This window comes from Akebia trifoliata, chromosome 4 (assembly GCF_017979445.1).
Source record: "Akebia trifoliata isolate Shusen 1 chromosome 4, ASM1797944v1, whole genome shotgun sequence".
Taxonomy (NCBI): domain Eukaryota; kingdom Viridiplantae; phylum Streptophyta; class Magnoliopsida; order Ranunculales; family Lardizabalaceae; genus Akebia; species Akebia trifoliata.
This window is the reverse complement of record NC_141378.1, coordinates 21994200-22014061: the sequence shown is the minus strand read 5'-3', so window position 1 is coordinate 22014061 and position 19862 is coordinate 21994200. Positions and strand designations below refer to the sequence as shown.

General features: G+C 31.2%; 1 protein-coding gene across 1 annotated transcript; it reads right to left on the bottom strand.

Moving 5' to 3' along the window:
- Positions 1–1425: 1425 nt before the first annotated feature.
- Positions 1426–9067, bottom strand: LOC147404484 (myelin-associated oligodendrocyte basic protein). Its single transcript, XM_086440489.1, has 6 exons — positions 8298–9067; positions 8011–8113; positions 4462–4517; positions 2722–2886; positions 1828–1941; positions 1426–1735 (listed from the first exon to the last, which is right to left on the bottom strand). The coding sequence occupies exons 1-6, from the start codon at positions 8976–8978 to the stop codon at positions 1643–1645; spliced, it is 1212 nt and encodes a 403-aa protein (XP_086296615.1). The 5' UTR covers positions 8979–9067; the 3' UTR covers positions 1426–1642.
- Between the last annotated feature and the right edge of the window lie 10795 nt (positions 9068–19862).

Genomic DNA, 19862 nt, shown 5'->3' with positions numbered 1-19862 from the left:
ATTAAAGAATTAAGATTTTCTAACTAAAAAGTCTTCACTCGGTCAATACGCAACTGTTATGACACAGCCATTGCAGTTTTGTATCCCAAGGAAAAATATATATGGTTCCTTGTCCTTGCCACATCAGCCGAGTATCAACCAAGTGAAGACTCATGATTAAAATTTTGGACTGCCCAGCGTTTTAATAGCTTGCTTTAACACCCCAACAATTTAGCCTTCATTTAAAACATTGGACAGTCCAGTGAGTTACTAAAACGCTGAATTGTCCAACAACTTAATTCATTCTTGATCATTTTTGAAAAACTAGATTTTTCTTTTTGTAAATATAAAAATATTTAATTCTCTTTTAGTAATTTTCCCTAGTTTGCATTAGCTTCTTCCTGTATCTTCCTCAAAAAAGCTTTTATTAGCAGCCTCATGGCTTGGATAAGAGCAAATAAATGAGGCTTAACCACAGATTATCTCTTCAAAAAGAAAGAGCTGCAGTAGAAATCTCACACAAATATCCATCTTCAAATGAATATATCCATGCATGAATAAGCAGAAACCCCAAGTATGATTAGAAGTAAGATCAACATCATAAATTCAAAAACACGGGATCAAGCAGATTGCACAAAACCGTAGTTTGTGTAACATACATGATACCAGGGACCCAATCCAATATTAGATACCAAATAATGGTACCAATAAACATAAAAGATCAATTAATAGCAAGCAAAGGAACACTGTGTCTATTAGACATCTTGGAAATGGTTTCTCTTCTCTTCTCTCCACTTCTCTCAATCCAAACACAGCGTAAGTTTTTCTATTTAGAGCTATTATTGCCACACCAACTTTTACTAATGCTGCACCAATTCGTATATATATCATCAAAGAATTGCACAGTTGGTGTGGTGTTAGTAAAAGTTGGTTTGGCAATAGCAACTCTTTTTTTTTTTTTTTTTTTTCTTTTTAGGGTGAATGACCCAGAAATCTACAATTTAAAGTAGAACAGGAGTTGCTTAGACAGATATTGCTGCTGAACTAATTCCTGCAATTACCCAAACTACAGTTGACCCTTAGCCATGATATCATCCCCACAAGCAAGTGAATCAAATGAAAGTGTAGTACAAATCCCTAGATATATCAAGGAACCAAGGAAACACATAAGATTTACGTGGTTTGGCTATCCCTACGACCACAGATAAGAGTTGAGAAAGTTTCACTGTGTTTGAGAATGATTAGTCATTATAGAACTGTAGGTTTTCCAATCTGAAACCAACTCTCCCTTTTTGTTACCCAAAACCATAACCCATTCCTTTTCCTTCCCAAAATATCATATTTGCCCCTGGGACAGATGATTATGAAATTTCGTAAATAAGGTTACCCCGAAAAACAGTGGCTTGGCACATAGTCTATTTTGCCAACAACATACAAGGCATAAAATAATAGAAAGCAAAGTTTGACTACATCCATTGATCTTACATGTGGTTTAGTATATACAGTGCTCATTAAACCTTTATTGGTATAAACATTTAAGATTACAATGTATAAAGATGGATCAAATTGCACTAGAGTATAAGATGCTTTTGGTCAAGAGTACATAGTAGACTACAGGCGGTACCTTGTACCGATAAATACAAGTTTCACCAATTATCCATTCTCACAAGGGCCTCAAGAGTGGGTAATCTTCAAGCAACTCCCGCTCCGACAATGTGTCATTTTCATTCTGTGGAGTCCACAACACCTCAACTGCCTGCATAGAAGTTCAAATGTATATACGTTTCAGAAATGGCAATATGAAAATATAAAGTGATTTATCATTCTTAGAATATTTTCTAATGTTACCAGAGTTCTGCTGGAGGGGATGGAACCCAGCTTTTGCAAGGCCTCCTTCAAGTCTGCACTGCTGTTGATGGCAGGTAGTTTATGTACTCCCTCAGCAGCCACCAGTATGGTTATCTGAAAATGGTAATATTTTGAAATGGCACCAAAGGCATAATGAATATAGGACACAACTCAAAAGAAGAAACAGAACCCTACTGAGACTTGAAAACAGATTATCTATGGTAATGCAGTAATAAATAAACAGATTACAAATGGGTTGCAAAATCCATGATTAATCACTCAATAATGTCATGGTGGAATTGTTGATAGCAATTCACTTGAGATATACAAATATATATATTTATATATAGATGAGCCAATCAATTAAGTATCTCAAAAGTTGAAGTGTGAAGAAGTCGATTCTAACAGTTTTTTCCTAGACACTCCCAACACCTAATGCATACAACTACAGAAAACACAACAATACCTGATTCATGTAACATAATGCATGCAAATATACAAACCACACATATAATACAATGTTAAACAACAATGGATTGTAATTATATAATGAAGAAAGCACACCATATGAAAAATATACGGACAATTAATTGCAGACTCAAGCTAACATTCAACAATTATTAAGACGTGACAGATTATAGGATAGTGTGTAACGTTAAATTTTACATGATCCAAAAGCAAATATCACATAGCAGAGCACTATGGTATTCCTTGAAGTTACACTGTTATCCTCCTCAACTGAAGTTCCGATATTTTAATTTTTTTGAAAAAGATGTAAAATGCATAAATATCCCAGCACATTCTATATAATAACAAAAATAGTTACTGATTAATTAGAAACGAAAGGAAATTAAGTTCATTTCTTAAAGCCTGCATTGAATATATAGCCCTTACCACAATGTACTCATTGCTGAATCCACTAGCTCTCTGGCTTCTGTTGCTTTGCCTTTTAATGTTATTCACATTGACAAGTGTCTCTTCATCAAATTTCCCCCGTTCTTCAATAGAAAATTGATTGAACCGTTTCTCACCATCCTCTATGCTCCGCTTCACATCCACCTGTGTAACAGGTTTCAAGTACACATTCAGGTATCCAGTACTACTACACTCTTGTCGACAGAAACTACTAATCTTAGATAAACATTAATTAAGCAGAATCACTTCCAAAAGAAGAAAAGTAGGGTTTACATGTTCAAACAGACCAAGCCATTTTTACTATTAGCATTATTGAAAGAAGTGTGATGATAAAGACATAACATTAGAAAAGAAAAGACATGCTAGAAGCTTTTCCAATGATATTGCAACAAAAAAAAAAAGAGAGTTAATGGGTCCAGAATCATTATCTTCATTTCATTGATGATAATCATAATTCAGTTGTATATCTCATCAACAAGTCTACCACAGTACTAGAAAACCATACGGTTTATGCTCATTTGCAAGCCCTTCAAGGGAAAAAAAGATCATGGTAGTATAGTGATAGGTGAAGATTAATCTATTTCAGGAAGGAACTACATGCTGTTAGATATATTTCTCTTCTTACTCTCAATATCACGATCTCCAGATATGCACAAAGGTTCACCCAAAATTTGGTTTCAGAAACAAGGATGGTCAGAATTTTGTTAATAAACCATATACATTGGTCCATGCTATCTTCTTAGAACTTATTCTATGCAGTGAACTTCCCTGCGACAAAAAGTAAGGCCTTTAGGAATGACCATGGGTTTATTAAAAGTTAGTGATTCCTGACCCACTTTATGAGTAGACTTCAAGCTTCCCGGTATCACACACACATTGGGGTGGGGGCTTAATGAATGCCTGAATCATACTGTTTAGAATTGAGGAAAAAAATTGTACTTTACAAGGATTCTATCTGGAGCCTCTACGACCATAGGAGGACAAGGACTCATGTAATGCCATCTCACCAAAACCAGTCTTTGAGGCTTTTCAAAAGCAAGCTATGTGAACAAGTCTTATCTATATTATTTTACCCTCAAGTTCATCTCCGGAGTTGAAACCACTATGAAATGAATATTTGCCTCTTAGTTCCATCTAATGGATTACTTAGAAAGGAAGTTTGAACTTCTCATTCATTTGATGTATGCATGAACTTTAGGTTATCTTGTAAATAGGGAGGTGCCAGCTTGCTAAGTTGGTAAGGTCTGTGAGTGTTGATACCACAAACTGGGTTCAAAACCTGCCTTTGCATACTAATTACTAACCACTAACCCTCTTCCCAATAAAAAAATTATCTCGTTAAGCAATATCACTAAAGATTGCACAAACATCTTTGGCACAATATTTTTTTTTGTTTTTTTCAATAGGTATAAGGATGAAGGTGGTTTTTGTTCCCAAATACATTGGTTTTCCCATACAGACTTTACCAACTAAGTCTTATATATACTACCATAACAGGTGGTTAAATTGTTAAAGTTAAATAACTTGAATCATCTTTGGGACAATTCGTATTTGTTTATTAAAAGAAATGAGAAAAATGAACCCACTGTATGTTTTAAACCTGTGCTCTAGATTCAAATCATAAAAAGATCATGTAATCCTATTGAACTTTGAGGATGAATAGTCTATTTTTAACATATGTGAACCAACAAAACCTTAGAGGAGATCAGTTTTACTTACGAATGAGTAACCTGAGATGCAACAGTCCGGATGCCGAAGCAAAGCTAATGTTGTCTCTGCAACAAAAGAAAAAAAGAAAATTAATAATAAATGAGCACCATAACAAAATACTAGGGGAAGCATCCAGAATATTTGCTCAAAACAACTTATTCGAAGAATCAATAAACACAAAAGTCAAAATTTTATCCTTCAAAAAATTAGATAAAATTGCTTAAGCAGATGATGTTACAGGTTTTAGGAATGATTTGAAGAAACAAACGGCAGCATATATATGAATTTAATCAAAAACTAAACTTTGGTCTGAAATCCAAGACAAAGACAAATCATAATCTCAAAAGTTCTTTCATTTTTCTGAACAACAAATATAGGAATATACTCTCTTGGGTTGGTTACCTTGACCTCCCTTTCTAACAAAATTTATCTTTACTTATCAATAAAAATACGAATTAAGATGAATGAGTCATACGAGCAAATGAAGAAAATATGAAGATATTGCTATCAAGAAGATAAGCAGTAATCTTTTCATTAAAAAAACTCATGAAAAGAATTTAGATAGGTAAATTAGGACAAGATGGTAGGAAATCAACCTTAACCCGAACTAGTCATGTCATCAGCTACAAACGTAATCCATTTAAGAATCATGATTACCGTATGCGTGTATGCTCAACATGTTAAAAACACAAAATTTATGAAATTCCACTTTGCAATTTGGTTGCAACAAGATGGTAGAAAATCACAGGTGTTTGTAGCAGGTTGCACCAATTATTTTATTGTTTTTTGTACAGGTATAAATTTTATTGAATAAAAAGGAGATCGGGAAGACCTAACTAACTACAAAGCAAAATAGCACAAATTAACTAGGGTCCAAACACATAATGTCCCATTTAAATAGAAAATCATAAAAATAAAAATAAAATAAAAACCTTTTAACTCCTCAAAAAACTTACACCAAAAAACGACAATAGACCTTGTGCACTAATTATAATTATTTAGTTCATTTCCTTTCATGTCACCCAACATACAGCAAAAGGTGTTAGTTTCCACAAGATTCTTTCCTTATACGAGAGGGCTTAAATCTGCCAACCATGAAAAAGTGGAATAGTAGACTTAGGCATGGTTTAAAATCGGATTTTGATCCAATGTTTCAGTTTCTTGAAAAACCGAAACATTCCAAGACATTAAAGTAAATCACCAAAATTAATTTTTTCACAAATAAATACGTAAAATGATAATTACAGGCCATGTCATCAGTTTGAATGCCTAGGGATGTTTCAAATATTTAGCAAAATATGGAGGAGCTGGTCTTGTAAAGAAGACCAAGGTCAAGGACACGCCATCAGCTTGAAAATGCCGTCTTTAAGTAGAGACTGAGGTCACATGAACTTTCATCAGTTTGAAGCTCAAATATTTATCAAACATGGATGGACTAGTCTAAAACAAACTATAAAACAAAGTCCTTTTTGAGAATACAAAGGTCAAGGGGCATATCCTCAGTTTAAAAACAATAGGTCATGGGATATTTTAATTAGTCTTAAAAACATGGACTTCTCGGTCATTAATGAAAGGAGACTTAAAAGCAAACCCTTTTAATTAGAGATTTATGTGAGGTTTCTTGTAGTGGAAGACTCTTCGAGTCTCTGGTAGAGAGACTATGTTGGAGTGCAATGGGAGGAAGAAAACCCTTATCTCAAGTTCCGCAAATTGAGATCTCACCTCCGATCGAACTTCGACGAGTATAAGTTTCAACTACGTATTTTTCTTCTCACTCTTATTTACAAACAAAACCCTAATCTCTCTCTCTCTCTCTCTCTCTCTCTCTCTCTCTCTCTCTCTCTCTCTCTCTCTCTCTCCGAGTGTGGGAATAAAAACCATTTTTCTCTTTATTTTCAATTTGTTTTGGTTGGTTTCAATTTATTTCATTTTGTTTCGGACGAAATAGTATGATACAACACGAAAAATTCGATGAACAAATTATTCTTGGTTGTTCATCTCAGGATGTTGAAATTTTGAAACATTTTGTACGAAACACTATGAAACGAAACGAAATTTTAAACCATGAAATTAGTTAGGGAAGACACGATGGGTATGGAATAACAATATAAAGTGAAACCAAATATCCCTAACAAATAGACGATGAATCAACAAATGATCCACCAACTCAACCTTAAAATTACAAACGAAAACAAAAGTTAGGCATTATAAAACCATGCTTAATCAAATGACCAATGGTTAGGCTTCGCTCGAAAACGGCTAACCAAACAAAAAATCACAGCTTCGAAGGAACTTTGGAACCCCAGATGTAAGTGGCTGAAAAAGTCAACAAAGGAGATTTGCATTTAGGAAGAATAAAACGACTTAACCGGGAATGACCTTTCTCAACTACATATACGTTCCCTTTCGATCATCTTTTGAAAGCACAATAGAAACACAAGAAATTTGATTGATGAGATTGTACAAGAGTGATGCCTAACCTAAAAAAGATGAATCTGAGACCAAGATTAAATCAAATAAAGAATTCAAACATAAATCTAAGCTCATGAAAACACATATGATACTGTAACCCTAATTTATTCTAGTTACAACCGCTAAACTTCTATCAAACCTTAAATTACAACAATCCTAAACCAATCTAATCTACTCTAAACCACCCCAATACTCAAACTGTTGCACCATAGCCATTTAGACCTTGTTGAAACTAATTTCCAGCACATGACACTCCAACCAAAATAATCCTGAAAACTTCCATACTATAGCATACATATTAGAAGCCCTAAAATCAGCCTTAGGACTTCTAAATAGCCACACATTAGCCTTGTTAACCCTACCCTATGCACCCCTTTAACATTTTCATAACCTTTTCACCTAGGACATTTAAGTTTTGAGCTTAAAAGTTGCTAGGATTTTATTGCATAACCAGAATCATTCCCAATCCCAAATCATATATGCTTATAATTTTACATTAACACAACTTTGAGCCTGAACCTTCCATTGAAATCCTTCTTAAGGATTCAAAACCAAGCTGAATTAGGAGTTGAACATGATGACATGACTAATGATGATGATACATGCAAAAAAAGGACATGTAGTGATGTTCGGTTGAGGATAAATATGGCACCATTTCAGTAAATGATAACTCAGCTACCTAATGCTAATCTGCAAGTAGTTGACGAAATAATGATCATTAACACATCATTATCATACATATTTTACAAGCTACACCAACCACAACTTTTGCTCGATTTGTCAATAACCATGAAATTTGACTCCCCTGAGTGTTCAATAGTTCTAAAATGTAATTATTTTGAATTAGTAATTATTTTGCTCAAGAAAAGTAATTATTCACCAGTCACCCATAATACAACACTCGGATAACAACTGTAATGATTGGTAAAGATAGCTCAACCACTTCACTCAAAATTTAATATGAAAATTTAGTGTTTTACAGAAACAAAACCTCGAATGACAAAAGGCAGCACAAATAAAACTCTAGTAGTTATCAGAATGACATGAACCAAAGAAGATAAGAGAAACACTTAATTGCAGCTTCACCTGTTAAAACATAACTCAATCCCTCGGGTGTGGATGTATCTGCTTGTTCAGCAATTCGATCAAGATCTTTTTGAAGTGAACGCGCCATACCCAATAACCCAACCTAAGAAAACACAATTATTGAAAATTATTATTAAAAAAAGGTAATTTCCAATATAATTGTGGATTCAAATATAAAACTTAACGAAAATGAGCAATTAAAAGTTGCTATTAATATTTGTAGAAATCAATGAAACAGTTGACAAATTAACAATTCAACCCAATTAGAGCCCAAAAAATCGTCATACCTGAAGCTTGAGAACACTTGTTTTCTGTGTAGCAGTAAGAACACTTCCCTCGGAACGATCCGAGAGGAAACCCGACACCAAAATAAAGGCAAAAAAACCCATCATAAGCAAAAAGAAACCAGAACCTGCACCAACACCCACACCAACAGCCGGGCCTACGTAAACCCCACCACCACCACCAGTAAATCCAAATGGAGACGGAGCGTAATACGGTGCCGAATATGAAAAACTAGGGCTTGCTGTCCTTGACGAATAGCTCCTCGAAGAAGAAGATGAGGACGACTGCGAAGAGAACGACCGTCCACCCATTCTTCCACCTGAAGCCGCTAAAGCCGAATGCGGATCATACGTAAGCAAGAACCCTAACATAACAGCAGCAATCGCTGGTTTCTGCAACGCTTTTAGAGCTTTTAAGATCGCTTCGACAACTCCTTCAAATGAATTTCGATTTCTTTCTTTCTCTTCAATCTCCGAATCAAATTTCTTCGAATTCATGGAGCTTTTAATGCAGAATCTAGAAGTTCTGCTAAATCTGGAGCTCTTGATGAAATTCGTGGTGTTCTTCATCGACCGAAGATGAATCTGTGCTGGGAAAGATTGCAACAATGGATTCCATTTCAGAGATGTAGGTTTTGATTCTCTAACGAAGGAAATCGCTTCGAGGAGCGATGCAGTCGCCATGGATTCGATTAATTTAAGTTAATTGCTAGGGTCTTAAAGAAAACAGAGTGATCGAGTCGGATTTTTTTTTTTTTTTTTTTTCAAAATTTATTATGTGCGGTGGTTTTAATTTAAACCAATCGATCGAAATCTGGGTATGGTCCATCTGTCCCAACATGAGCGAGTAATAACGGTGCATCTGTCGGGTTTTCGAACCTCATCCATAAAAAACTTGACAGTTATTTAGCTATGCCCCTCTATATTTTAGTGAATATTTGAGATACCCCTATGTTATCAAACTGATGACTTGTCCTCTTCAACTCCGTCTAATCTAATAGACGAAGAGCAACTCCATCCACGGGTTTCAAAATGGCATCTTCTTCCTTTGGATGCCCGAAACCACCATTCAACGCTTTAAAACACTATTCACTTATATATATATATATATAAATGAAAAAAAAATATAGTTGTTATTGGCACCCAATTTTTACTTATTTTACGGTCCAATTAAAAATAAAGTATATTATTTTGCTAAATAAAAGTTGGGACGCCAATAAAAACTCTATCTATTTTTTTTAGATTAATATTTATTAGATTTCGGATTTTATATTGGTCTAATCCTAATTTTTGAAGTTGTTTGAATTAGGACTAGCAACAGATCGGATCGATATCGGATTAATGCTACTCAAATATCGAGTCAAAATTTTTAAAAAATGTACCTGCTCCGATCCGAATTGATTAATCAATATGTGAATCGAATCTAATTTATTTCATTTCATCCTTAATCCAAAATCAATCCGATCAGAACACATGCCTTATTTTCAAATTATCAATGTTCATAAAATTTAAAATCATATAAAATTTTAAGAAATTTAGTTTCCTATTACAAATATAGAAAGAAATCAAAAAGACTAAAATATTTTATTTATATGTATTTATATGATACTAATAATAAAAAGAATGAAATATATTCGGATTGGATTGGGGTACATCCGAATCTGATCCAAGATTATTTCGGATTTAAGATTTCAATTCAAATCTGATTTTTCATATTTTTCAGATCGAATCGGTTTCGACCAATTCTGACATCAGATATATTTCGGACCATTGCCAGCCTTAGTTTGAATGCGTTATAATTCTTTGTAACGTTGAAGTAATTATTTGAATAAAAAAAATTAATAAAAATTAATGTAAACTTCCAAACAAGACTAATTAATGTTTGTATTTTTCCATGTAAAATTGTTTAATACTTTTGGAAGTTTCACTTTTGATACAAATTGGGGAATCTTAAAAAATGGATGAAAGCAAAGTTTTAAAAATTAAATCGATGTATTGGTTGGACCGTGGTCAGACCCTAGTTCAATTTGGCTGTATCATTGTTTATTTATTTATATATATTATTTTTCTAAATTACCTTCATTTATTTCAATCAAAAAGAAAAAAAATTCAAAAAATTGGTCGTACACAAACTATATAATATATAAAGTACAAATTTCCATCAAGCTTGATATATTAATCGGTTTGGTTTGATATTTAAAATAATGAAGGTAAAAAAAATAAAATTAGTAAAGGATAAAAGTGGTATTTAAAATTTATTACATGAAAAAATAAGGGTAAAAATGATATTTATTATTTTTAAAAAGGATGCAAATGGTATTTAAATAAAGGATGAATAGTGATGGAGCTCCAAGCTTCAAAAATTTGTGGGGCTCTAAATATAGAGCTGTGAATAGTGATTTGGAGCCCCAAGATTTCAAAATGAAGCCTAGTCAAAGCTTGCTTCGGGGGCTTCATCACTAAAAATTAGAGTTTTGCAGTACGATTGGAATTGCTCGAATGGACAAATGACTTAAATGCCACCATCTTCTGGTTTTAAAAAGGGTAAATTACCATTGTGTGAAACAAATTTGATGAAATTGCAATTTTGGCTAATTGTTCATTTTTGTTTCCAAAACGTGAATGTGCAAAATCGCAGGTTTTTCAAGTGACAAGATTGCAAGTTTAAAGTGATAAACTCGCATGTTTTTCCCCCAAAGTGACAATTTTGTTGGTTTGTATAGTAGCAAAACTTGCGAGATAGTCACTTGATACCTGCGAGATGGTCCTTTTGAACTTGCAAAATTGTTATTTTAAAACCTCCAATATAATTATCGTTAGTCTTTTGATAATTAAAATAAACAGTGAGTCTGATTCGTAAATTCATCAAAAGTTGTTCACATTTTTGTAAATATCCCTTTAAAAATTTTCGAAACGAAAACTTCATTTTTCAATATGAATCATCCGTCACATTGACTTGTCTGGGTTTGGATATGATTTTTTTGATATTTGGAAAATATTGATTGAATCTATAAAATTTGGTCGAGTCAATCAATTTTTTTGAATTTTTGTAAAACTAATTAATTTTTAATAATTTAAATAATTTTTAGGGGAAATTATAATAAATTAAAAAAAATTATTATCAAAAAAGAAACACAATTTTATAATTATCAAAATGTTCCCAAATCGGCACTTAATTTTTTTTTTTTAAATAAAATTTCAGCACTTAAAGAATCGAATTTGCCGAAATTTTAAAAAATAATAATAATAATTTTTTAAAATGGCCCACATAGAGCGTTGGCTCACAATCCAACAAATGTTTGACACTTGGAGCAATAACATCAGCAATAGAGAGAGCTTCTCTCTCTTGCCCACTACCCACATTTATTTTTTTAGATTTCAAATCTTAAAAAGAGTCATTGGTCCCACATTGATTATCACATTGACAATCCAATAACACTGCCTTTTAGATTTCATGAAAATATTCATATTCAAAAAACAGAAATTAAAAAAACATTGTTTTTCGAGCTTGATCTAAGGTGTTGAAAATGGATGGTCACCAAGCATTCAAATTTAAAAATAAAATTCAACAATGAAAAATAACTATTTTTTTAATTTTATTTTTAAAAGTTCATATAATTTTATCATTTACAACTCCATTGCATTGAATCGTATTTTTGTATGTCACAAGGTGGTCAAATAAGACTATTTGTTTTTTTCACTATGGGCAGGAGAAGGAAAGGGGCATCAAGGTGTTGGCCAAAAAATAGTCCATTTAACATCCAATTTAAAAAAAAATAAATTGATTTTTTTAAGTGATGCTAAGTGGATGTTGTTTTTGGCCAATGCCCATTTCCCTCTCTTGCCCATAGTGAAAAAAAAAGCAAACTTTTTTATGTGATCACCTTGTGACATTCAAAAACATGATCTGGTGCAATGGAGTTGTAGAGGACAAAATTATATGAAATTTAAAAAAAAATAGTTATTTTTCATTGTTGAATTTTATTTTTAAATTTGGGTACTCAGTGCCATCCATTTTCAACACCTTGGATCAAGCTCGAAAAATAAAAAATAAAAAATTAATATGAATATTTTTATGAAATCTAAAATGTTGTGTTGTTGGATTGTCAATGTGATAATCAATGTGGGCCCAATGACATTTTTTAAGATTTAAAATCTAAAAAAATAAATGTGGGCAGTGGGCAAGAGAGAGAAGCTCTCTCTATTGCTAATGTCATTGTGACACATGTCAAACATATATATTTAAAATCATTCGGCACTTTAAGTGCAAAATTTTATTTTATTTTATTTATAAAAAAAATCGGCTTGGGTTCCTTTTGATAATTATAAAAAATGTGTTACCTTTTTTATAATAATTTTTTAAAGGCTTTTTTTTATATAATTTCCCCTAATTTTTATATAAATAAATCTTACAGCTAAGCATCTTCTAATCCACTTTATTTGAATAGAAATATGTATTAATACATAATTAGAAATTGAATTATAAAGATTGTCTTGTCTCCATAAGGATGACCAAGTCAAGTCAAATTGACACGCTAGGCATAAGATGAGTCGAAATTTTGAGTTTTAAAACCATGTCATCTTCTATAACAATTACTAAAAAATACTTAATTTCTCTTCCCAAAACTGATCATCTTTAATCTTGAATTACTTTTTTATTTTTCAAAATTTTAAGAACAAGGACACCAAAGCAATGAAGAAACTCACACCCATATAATGGATGTTAAGTCATCATCTCAAAACAATCAATCTTATTGGTAAAGAGAAAGTGCTACAATGAGTGTGGATGTTGAGAAGAAACTTATTGTTAAGATTATAGATTGGATTGATTGAGAAAATGAGTCTTCACTTTGTCATGCTCGGACACCTTTTATTAGTAAGTTGTTAAAATATTTGATTTTAGTTTACTTAGAGTCTTTGAACGCTATTTGGAAGAGCTCTATTGACAAAGCACTAAAGATCAAAAATACATATGATATGTAAAGTTGTTTGAAGGCCTATGAAGATTGGTGAATTGTTATTAGATGATCTCTATCTGTGTAATAAGGGCACATCTACTTTTAAAGAATTTGCCTTCTTAGAAATAATTTTGTACGCATGTATTCTTGGAAAAGGAATTTAGAAGTAGAAAATATTTTTAGTTGTTTTCTCCGAGTAAATTATATTTTGAAGTGGTTTTTTATATAAGCTAAATGTTTGTTTGTTACAGATTACAACTTCTACTTCAAAATTCTATGTCTAGGAGAAATAGAAGCTCAGAGTCTGGGAAATTGTTTTTAAGAGAATCTTATTTGATACAGAAGCTAGCAAAAAAGTAGTAGAAATAGTAGAGATAGCTCAACTTACTTATGTTGTTTACTTAATAAGTAAAGAAGAATGGGGGGTCATTTCATCCCATACATTTTTCGATGTTAGCTTCTATTAGTGTTTCTTACAGGAAAGTAACCCTATAAGGCTTCTCAAAAACGCAAATTTGGATTTCCCGTAAAAGTTGTTGAAGTAGAAGTCATTATCAACAAATGTGTTTTCCTAGCTTTTTCGGCTCAAAACCCAAAAGACTGTCGAAAAAAAGCTATAATAAATAGACCTTAAGGGTTTACCCATTATAACTTCCAACTTCTACTTTAGAAATTTATGTTTATTACAAATAGAAGCCCAGAACCCAGCAAGTTACTACTGAAAGAAGCTTGCCTCTTGACAAAGCTAAAAATGTCTTGTGGTATGCACAAAAGCCTGGAATTGTTGTTTGTTTGACACCTTTTGTTGTTGAATTCTGAAAAATTAACTAGAATGCCTTTTTTTCATCCGTAAAAATCTGTCATACTCTCACCACCCACAATTTATTTTTCTTTAAAACATCTGAATTCATCATCCATAATAGTGTGTTTTTTTATGAAGTGCTATGCAAATCAATATAATGTCTAACTGTATTTGAAGTTTATAACAAGGCATTTGCTTCAAAATTGGTCATTTTATTTTTGTAACACCAAAATTTTGCTCAATAGCGTTTTAGAGTGAAGAATACATATAATTTGAATGATTATTTCTAAGTTTATGATCGTGACCAATATTGTTAAATAACATATGCAACTAACACATGTTGTTCGCATATACGGTGACATATGCTATAAAAAAAATTGAAAAAAAATGCAGAAAAATATGCCATCACATATTGGTAGATAGCATAATTTGGGGTATGCAACTGTAGCATGTGCAAATATACGATCGCATTTGAAAACACTGATTGTGATTCTCTAGTAATATCTTATAAATGATAGGTCATACCTTGGTAAAGTGCAAAGAACCATCCGTCAACGAAAATTCGATGTCAATTAAATAATACTTACTTATAGAAAAAAGACAATCAATTCATTTTTATGCTTATATCATGAAATTGATCTTAATTTTTAACTATTAACTTGAAAGAGAGTGAAAATCTTAATGATGATTTGTGAATGGTGTCGAGGAACACACACGAATCATTAGTTGATCCCTCCCAACTAACTACAATATGTGTAAATAACATAACAAATGAACAAGTTGTCATAACATTTTGTATTATGTCATCAAAATCGACTATGTTGCTCAAACAAGATATGCGCACTAATATGAGTCCCATTAATCGTCTTAACACAATATTTCATATTTGCTTATTTCAAATATCAATAATTCTATATGAAATAACAAACATTATTTACTGAACATATTGTTGATGAAATGCTTTGAAATAAAAGGCCAACATTGTTGATTGATTCGTATGTGTATTGGGACTTCATTGAGGTTTGATGGGACAATCAATGAATTTGAAATTTAAACTATCCTTTTAAGTATTAAATGAAAGTACTTATTAATGATATGCAATGAATTCTTAAAATATTTCTTAAGATTTTATGCCTTTGATTTTATCCAACTCCCATGATATAAAGAAATATTGTAACATATTCTTCAATTGATTTTAACTTTTAGATTTGTAGTAGATGACCTCGTATGCGATCGTCAAAGAACTCTGAAATGACTTGTAAATTATTGTGCATGCTGCGATATGAGTCATACACAAAGTGATGTTGAAAGAAAGGAAAATAATAGGGGTGAAGAAGAATTTGATAGGGAGTAAGACTGTAGAGGGCGTTGGTCTATTTGGGAAATTGAGAAAGAAATTTTAAGAGAAAGAAGGTAATATTGGAAAGCTATAGGATTTTTAAGGGATAATTTATTGAAGATTAGATGATTTAAAGTTCGATGGAAGGGATGAGTTTACTATAAACTAAAAAGATAATCTCAATTGAAATATATGTTTTGATGTTTCTTTATACCGTTGAACATAATAAAAAATATAAGATTTAAAAAAATAATTTTCAACATACATCGCATTCTATTAATAAGTATTTTCATCTAGTACTTAAAGGAATGATTGAAATTTTGAAGTCATTGATGTCTTGTCAAATCTCGATAAAGTCCCAACACACATACGAATTAATTAACGATATTGGCCTTATTTCAAGGTATTTCATCAACAATTTATTTATTTAATAACTTTTGTGATTTCATGTACAATTATTGCTATCTAAAATATAAAAATATGTATGAATGTGTTGGGGGCTTGGGGCGATTGATGGGACCTATGTCAGTGTACATATCCTTTTTGTGCAGAACAATCAATTTCTATGAGATAAAAGTATAACATAAAATGTTATAGTTAATTGTTCGTTTGGTATGTTTTTTTTTATAGATAAGCTGGATTTGAACCCACAGCTTCAAAGTTGTTTTGCAATGTGCCAAACCAATTGAGCTATGGGTCTAAGCCCGTTTGATATGTTATTTGCACACTTTTTTGTTAGTTGGGAGGGACCATTTAGTGACTTGCATATGTTCCTCGATACCATGCGCAAGGCATCGTTAAAATTTTCACACCATTGTCCAAGTTAGTATTTGAAAATTAAGATAAGTTGTATGATAAAAATATAGATGTTAATTGATTATTTTTTTATAAGTAAGTATTATTTGATTGACGCTTGATATTTGTTGATTGATGGTTCCTTGCACCTTATTGAGGTACATCCTATCATTTACAAGATTTTAGGACAGAGTTGCGGTAAAGGAAAAAGAAATAATTGTTCAATTATATGCATTCTTAACTCCAAAACATTGTTGAACGAAGTTTTAGTATTATAAAGGCAAAATGGTCAATTTTGAAGAAAATGTCTCGCTATAAATTTAAAACACTGTGATACATTGTATTGGCTTGCATGATATTTTATAAGGAAACTATTATTATAAATGATAATTATAGGCATTTTGAAGAAAAATAAATTGTAAATAATGAGTATAGACACTAGGAGGATAAGAATAATGACCCTCTAATAATAGATCATCAAGCTCAAATAACTATAAAGAGGGCTAGGAATGCGATAGTTGATGCTATATTCTGATTATTATAGAATTTAAGAACTTTATATGTCATTTTTTATAATTCTCAAGTAACGTCATTGTGCATCAATTTAGTATTATACAAAATTTCATAAAAACTTATTTAAGTAAAAATACAAACTTCAATTTATATTCATTTTCAATAATCTAAATCCCAAGAATTATCTCCTAAAAGTGTTTTTAATTCATGGGTGTAGATCTAATACTTTTTTTTGGAGTCGTCACTTAGTTTTATGGTCTAAGAATCAAATATAACTCTAAACATATAAAAAATACTAAGTTACGAATAGATTATGGGTACGAGAATCAAGTTATAGGATTGGAAGTTGTTAGGTACCAACCTCATTCGGCAAAAGTCGATCTCTATTCCTTTCAAATATGTACATTGCAAAAACAACCTAAATCCATAATAAAATATAAAAAATTACATTTTTCTTTTATCTGAGTGATTACTACGATCGATTCCTTTAGAAATTGGTGGTGAGCATTCCTCGTATAAATCTTCTTATTTTATCTTTTTTTTTAGATCTACTTTCAATCCTCAAGATGTAACTTTTTTCTTTTAGATCTGGATGTTTTAATGATTTTTTGTGGTGTTTTGAGAACTTTTGAATGTTTTTAGGTTAAAAATTAAGGCTTGAGGGTTAAGTATTGACTTGAGGCTCAAGATTTAGGATTTCAAAAAAAAATTAGAGAGTTTTTTACCTTTATTTTTTAGGATTTCTCAAGACCTATGAGATTAGGTAATAGAGTTCCCCATTTTAAAAAAAATTATTGATAAGATTAGGGTTTGATTAGGTCTCTTAAAGATAGAGTATATCTTTAATTAATTTCTTAAGTGATTTAGATAAGATTTCAATTAGGTTTTATTTTGATTTTTTGACTTACGTAGAATAAAATTTTAGAAGTCCCCCCAATGGAAGGTTCTTTATTAAATTATTTTAAATCATTTGTGACCCTCGGTAAAAGGTTTTTTTATTAAATATCAAATGGGTCCCACTTGAATAAATGGGTCGCTACTTGAAATTTGGCCCATACGCTTAAATATTTGAATTTATTTGTTCAAAAAATTTTATTTTATTTATTAATATTTTATTTTATATTAATTAATATTTTATTTTATATTAATTAATATTTTAATTATTAATTTTAGATTTTTAAATTTTAGAGCTGAAAAAATATTGTTTTACTATCAAATAGGATTTTTGCGTTGGGATATCGTTTTTTGACGTTTTAAAATATTTTAAAATCAATTTGTTTATAAAAAGTTCAATGAGAATATTGGTTTATGTTACTTATGAATTTTTGGCTTGAAATGATTATAGACCCTATGAGGAGTATTTTGGTAATTTTATTGAATTTTGTGAAAATTGACGAAATAATTTATTTGATTTTAGTTTGTTGTTTTATGTGTTCAAAATAGTTTTCCTAAGCATAATGTAACATCTAGGGATGTTCTGGTGTTGGGGGTATTTTGATAATTCGATCATTTTTCTCATAAAATTTTTTTTAGTTTCAAAATGATAATTTCTATGTTTTGGATCTTATTTTTCTAGCGTAGTGTGATTTCTAAAGTTTATTTATATAAAATATCTCATCCGAGATTTGGAAACACATTTCGTAACAAATAAAACTTTAGAATATTCATTCATTATTGAAAATCGCCGTAATCGATTTGATGAATTGATTAATTAAGCAAGTGTAAAAATGAGGTGTCTACACTTTCAACTTGCTGTCCAACGAGGCATTGTTTGTCAACACCTTATTGTTAACAAAATTGAAACCCCCACTAGTATTTGTTTTTAGCTTATTTTATCATGTCCAAACAAATTCAGTTATGCCATAATGATTTTTATGTTGTTTCCTATTGTAATGGATACCAATATTTGTATGATTTGCTTTATCAAAAAAGCATAGCATAAGGTATTGAACTGTAACACCAAGCCTTTTTTTCTTCTTAATCAATTTCACAATGATTTCTACCTATATCTTGTGTAGTTGGCATGTTCATTTTGCTATATCATTTTTTGCTACTTTGTTTTTTTTATGGTTTACTTGCCATCTAACAAAATAAACAATTCTATAAAAATAGATACACTCATTCACAAGTATCCTTCATCCATTAATATTCCACATTGCTAACTATTATACTATGGAAATAAAATTTTCTTTTACCATTTCAGGTTGGAAAACAATCAACCTTACTTAGACTAAATGATAATTTGTATTAATAAAAAAGAATTCAAAACTTGAATTGACTAATCAGACAATTGGATATTGTGAACTTTATAAATTTTAAGATGATAGTAAAAATATCAAAATTCATAGCTATCAACACAACATTTGATAAATTGAACAATAAAGTCGGTTTATTACAAATTTGTAATAATAATAAATGAAGGTAACCAATGGATCAAGTCATCAATATTTGCAACTAATATGTTAATGACGGATCAGATTATTTTGCATTTCATCAATTCAAAGAAACTCAAACCATGAAAAATCATGACATTAAAAGAAAGTAATGACTTGAACTAAGATAATAAATTGAACTTCGAAATGATTAGCAAAATAACCAGATTAGCCGCACTAATTTAGTTTTAATGATTTAAACTCGTCTAGACTTGTGCATTTTTCTTTGTATATTAAGATTCCTTCACATTATAAGATTAAATTATTATTACATAATTAGCAAAAAGAACAGTGATTGAATTAGGGGTATCATTCGCCCTTAATTTCACAAAGAACAGTGTACTATAAGCCAAACCAAATGCTAACCAGGTAACTAGGTTTCCATCGTCTCCCAAACCCCTTCACATCATCGATTTCTTCAAATCATGCCCATCGTTTTCCAACCCTTTTGATTTAGAAGAAGTTGCCATCATCTCCCAAACACCCTCTCTTGATCAAACCCTCCTATTATTACTCATATTCTTCTGTAACTCACCCCCATCTCCGCACAAACACTCTCTTGTCTTAAAAAAAAATGAGTTGACCATTAATGGATTTCTCGAAATGCTTAGGTACATGAGAAGATGTTATTACCATAGCAAAAAACAAAAAAATTTGATTAGGGAAAATAGATAGTAAGCATACATGATGAGGAAATCAGAGTTGATTAGGAAGATTCAAAGCCTAATT

Excerpts from the sequence above, each read along its gene's own strand:
- LOC147404484 (XM_086440489.1), bottom strand. The coding sequence starts at position 8,978 with ATGGCGACTGCATCGCTCCTCGAAGCGATTTCCTTCGTTAGAGAATCA. Across the intron at positions 8,114-8,297 it reads CAAGTGTTCTCAAGCTTCAG|GTTGGGTTATTGGGTATGGC; the intron begins GTATGACGATTT and ends GTGTTTTCTTAG. Across the intron at positions 2,887-4,461 it reads GCATCTCAGGTTACTCATTC|GTGGATGTGAAGCGGAGCAT; the intron begins GTAAGTAAAACT and ends CCTGTTACACAG.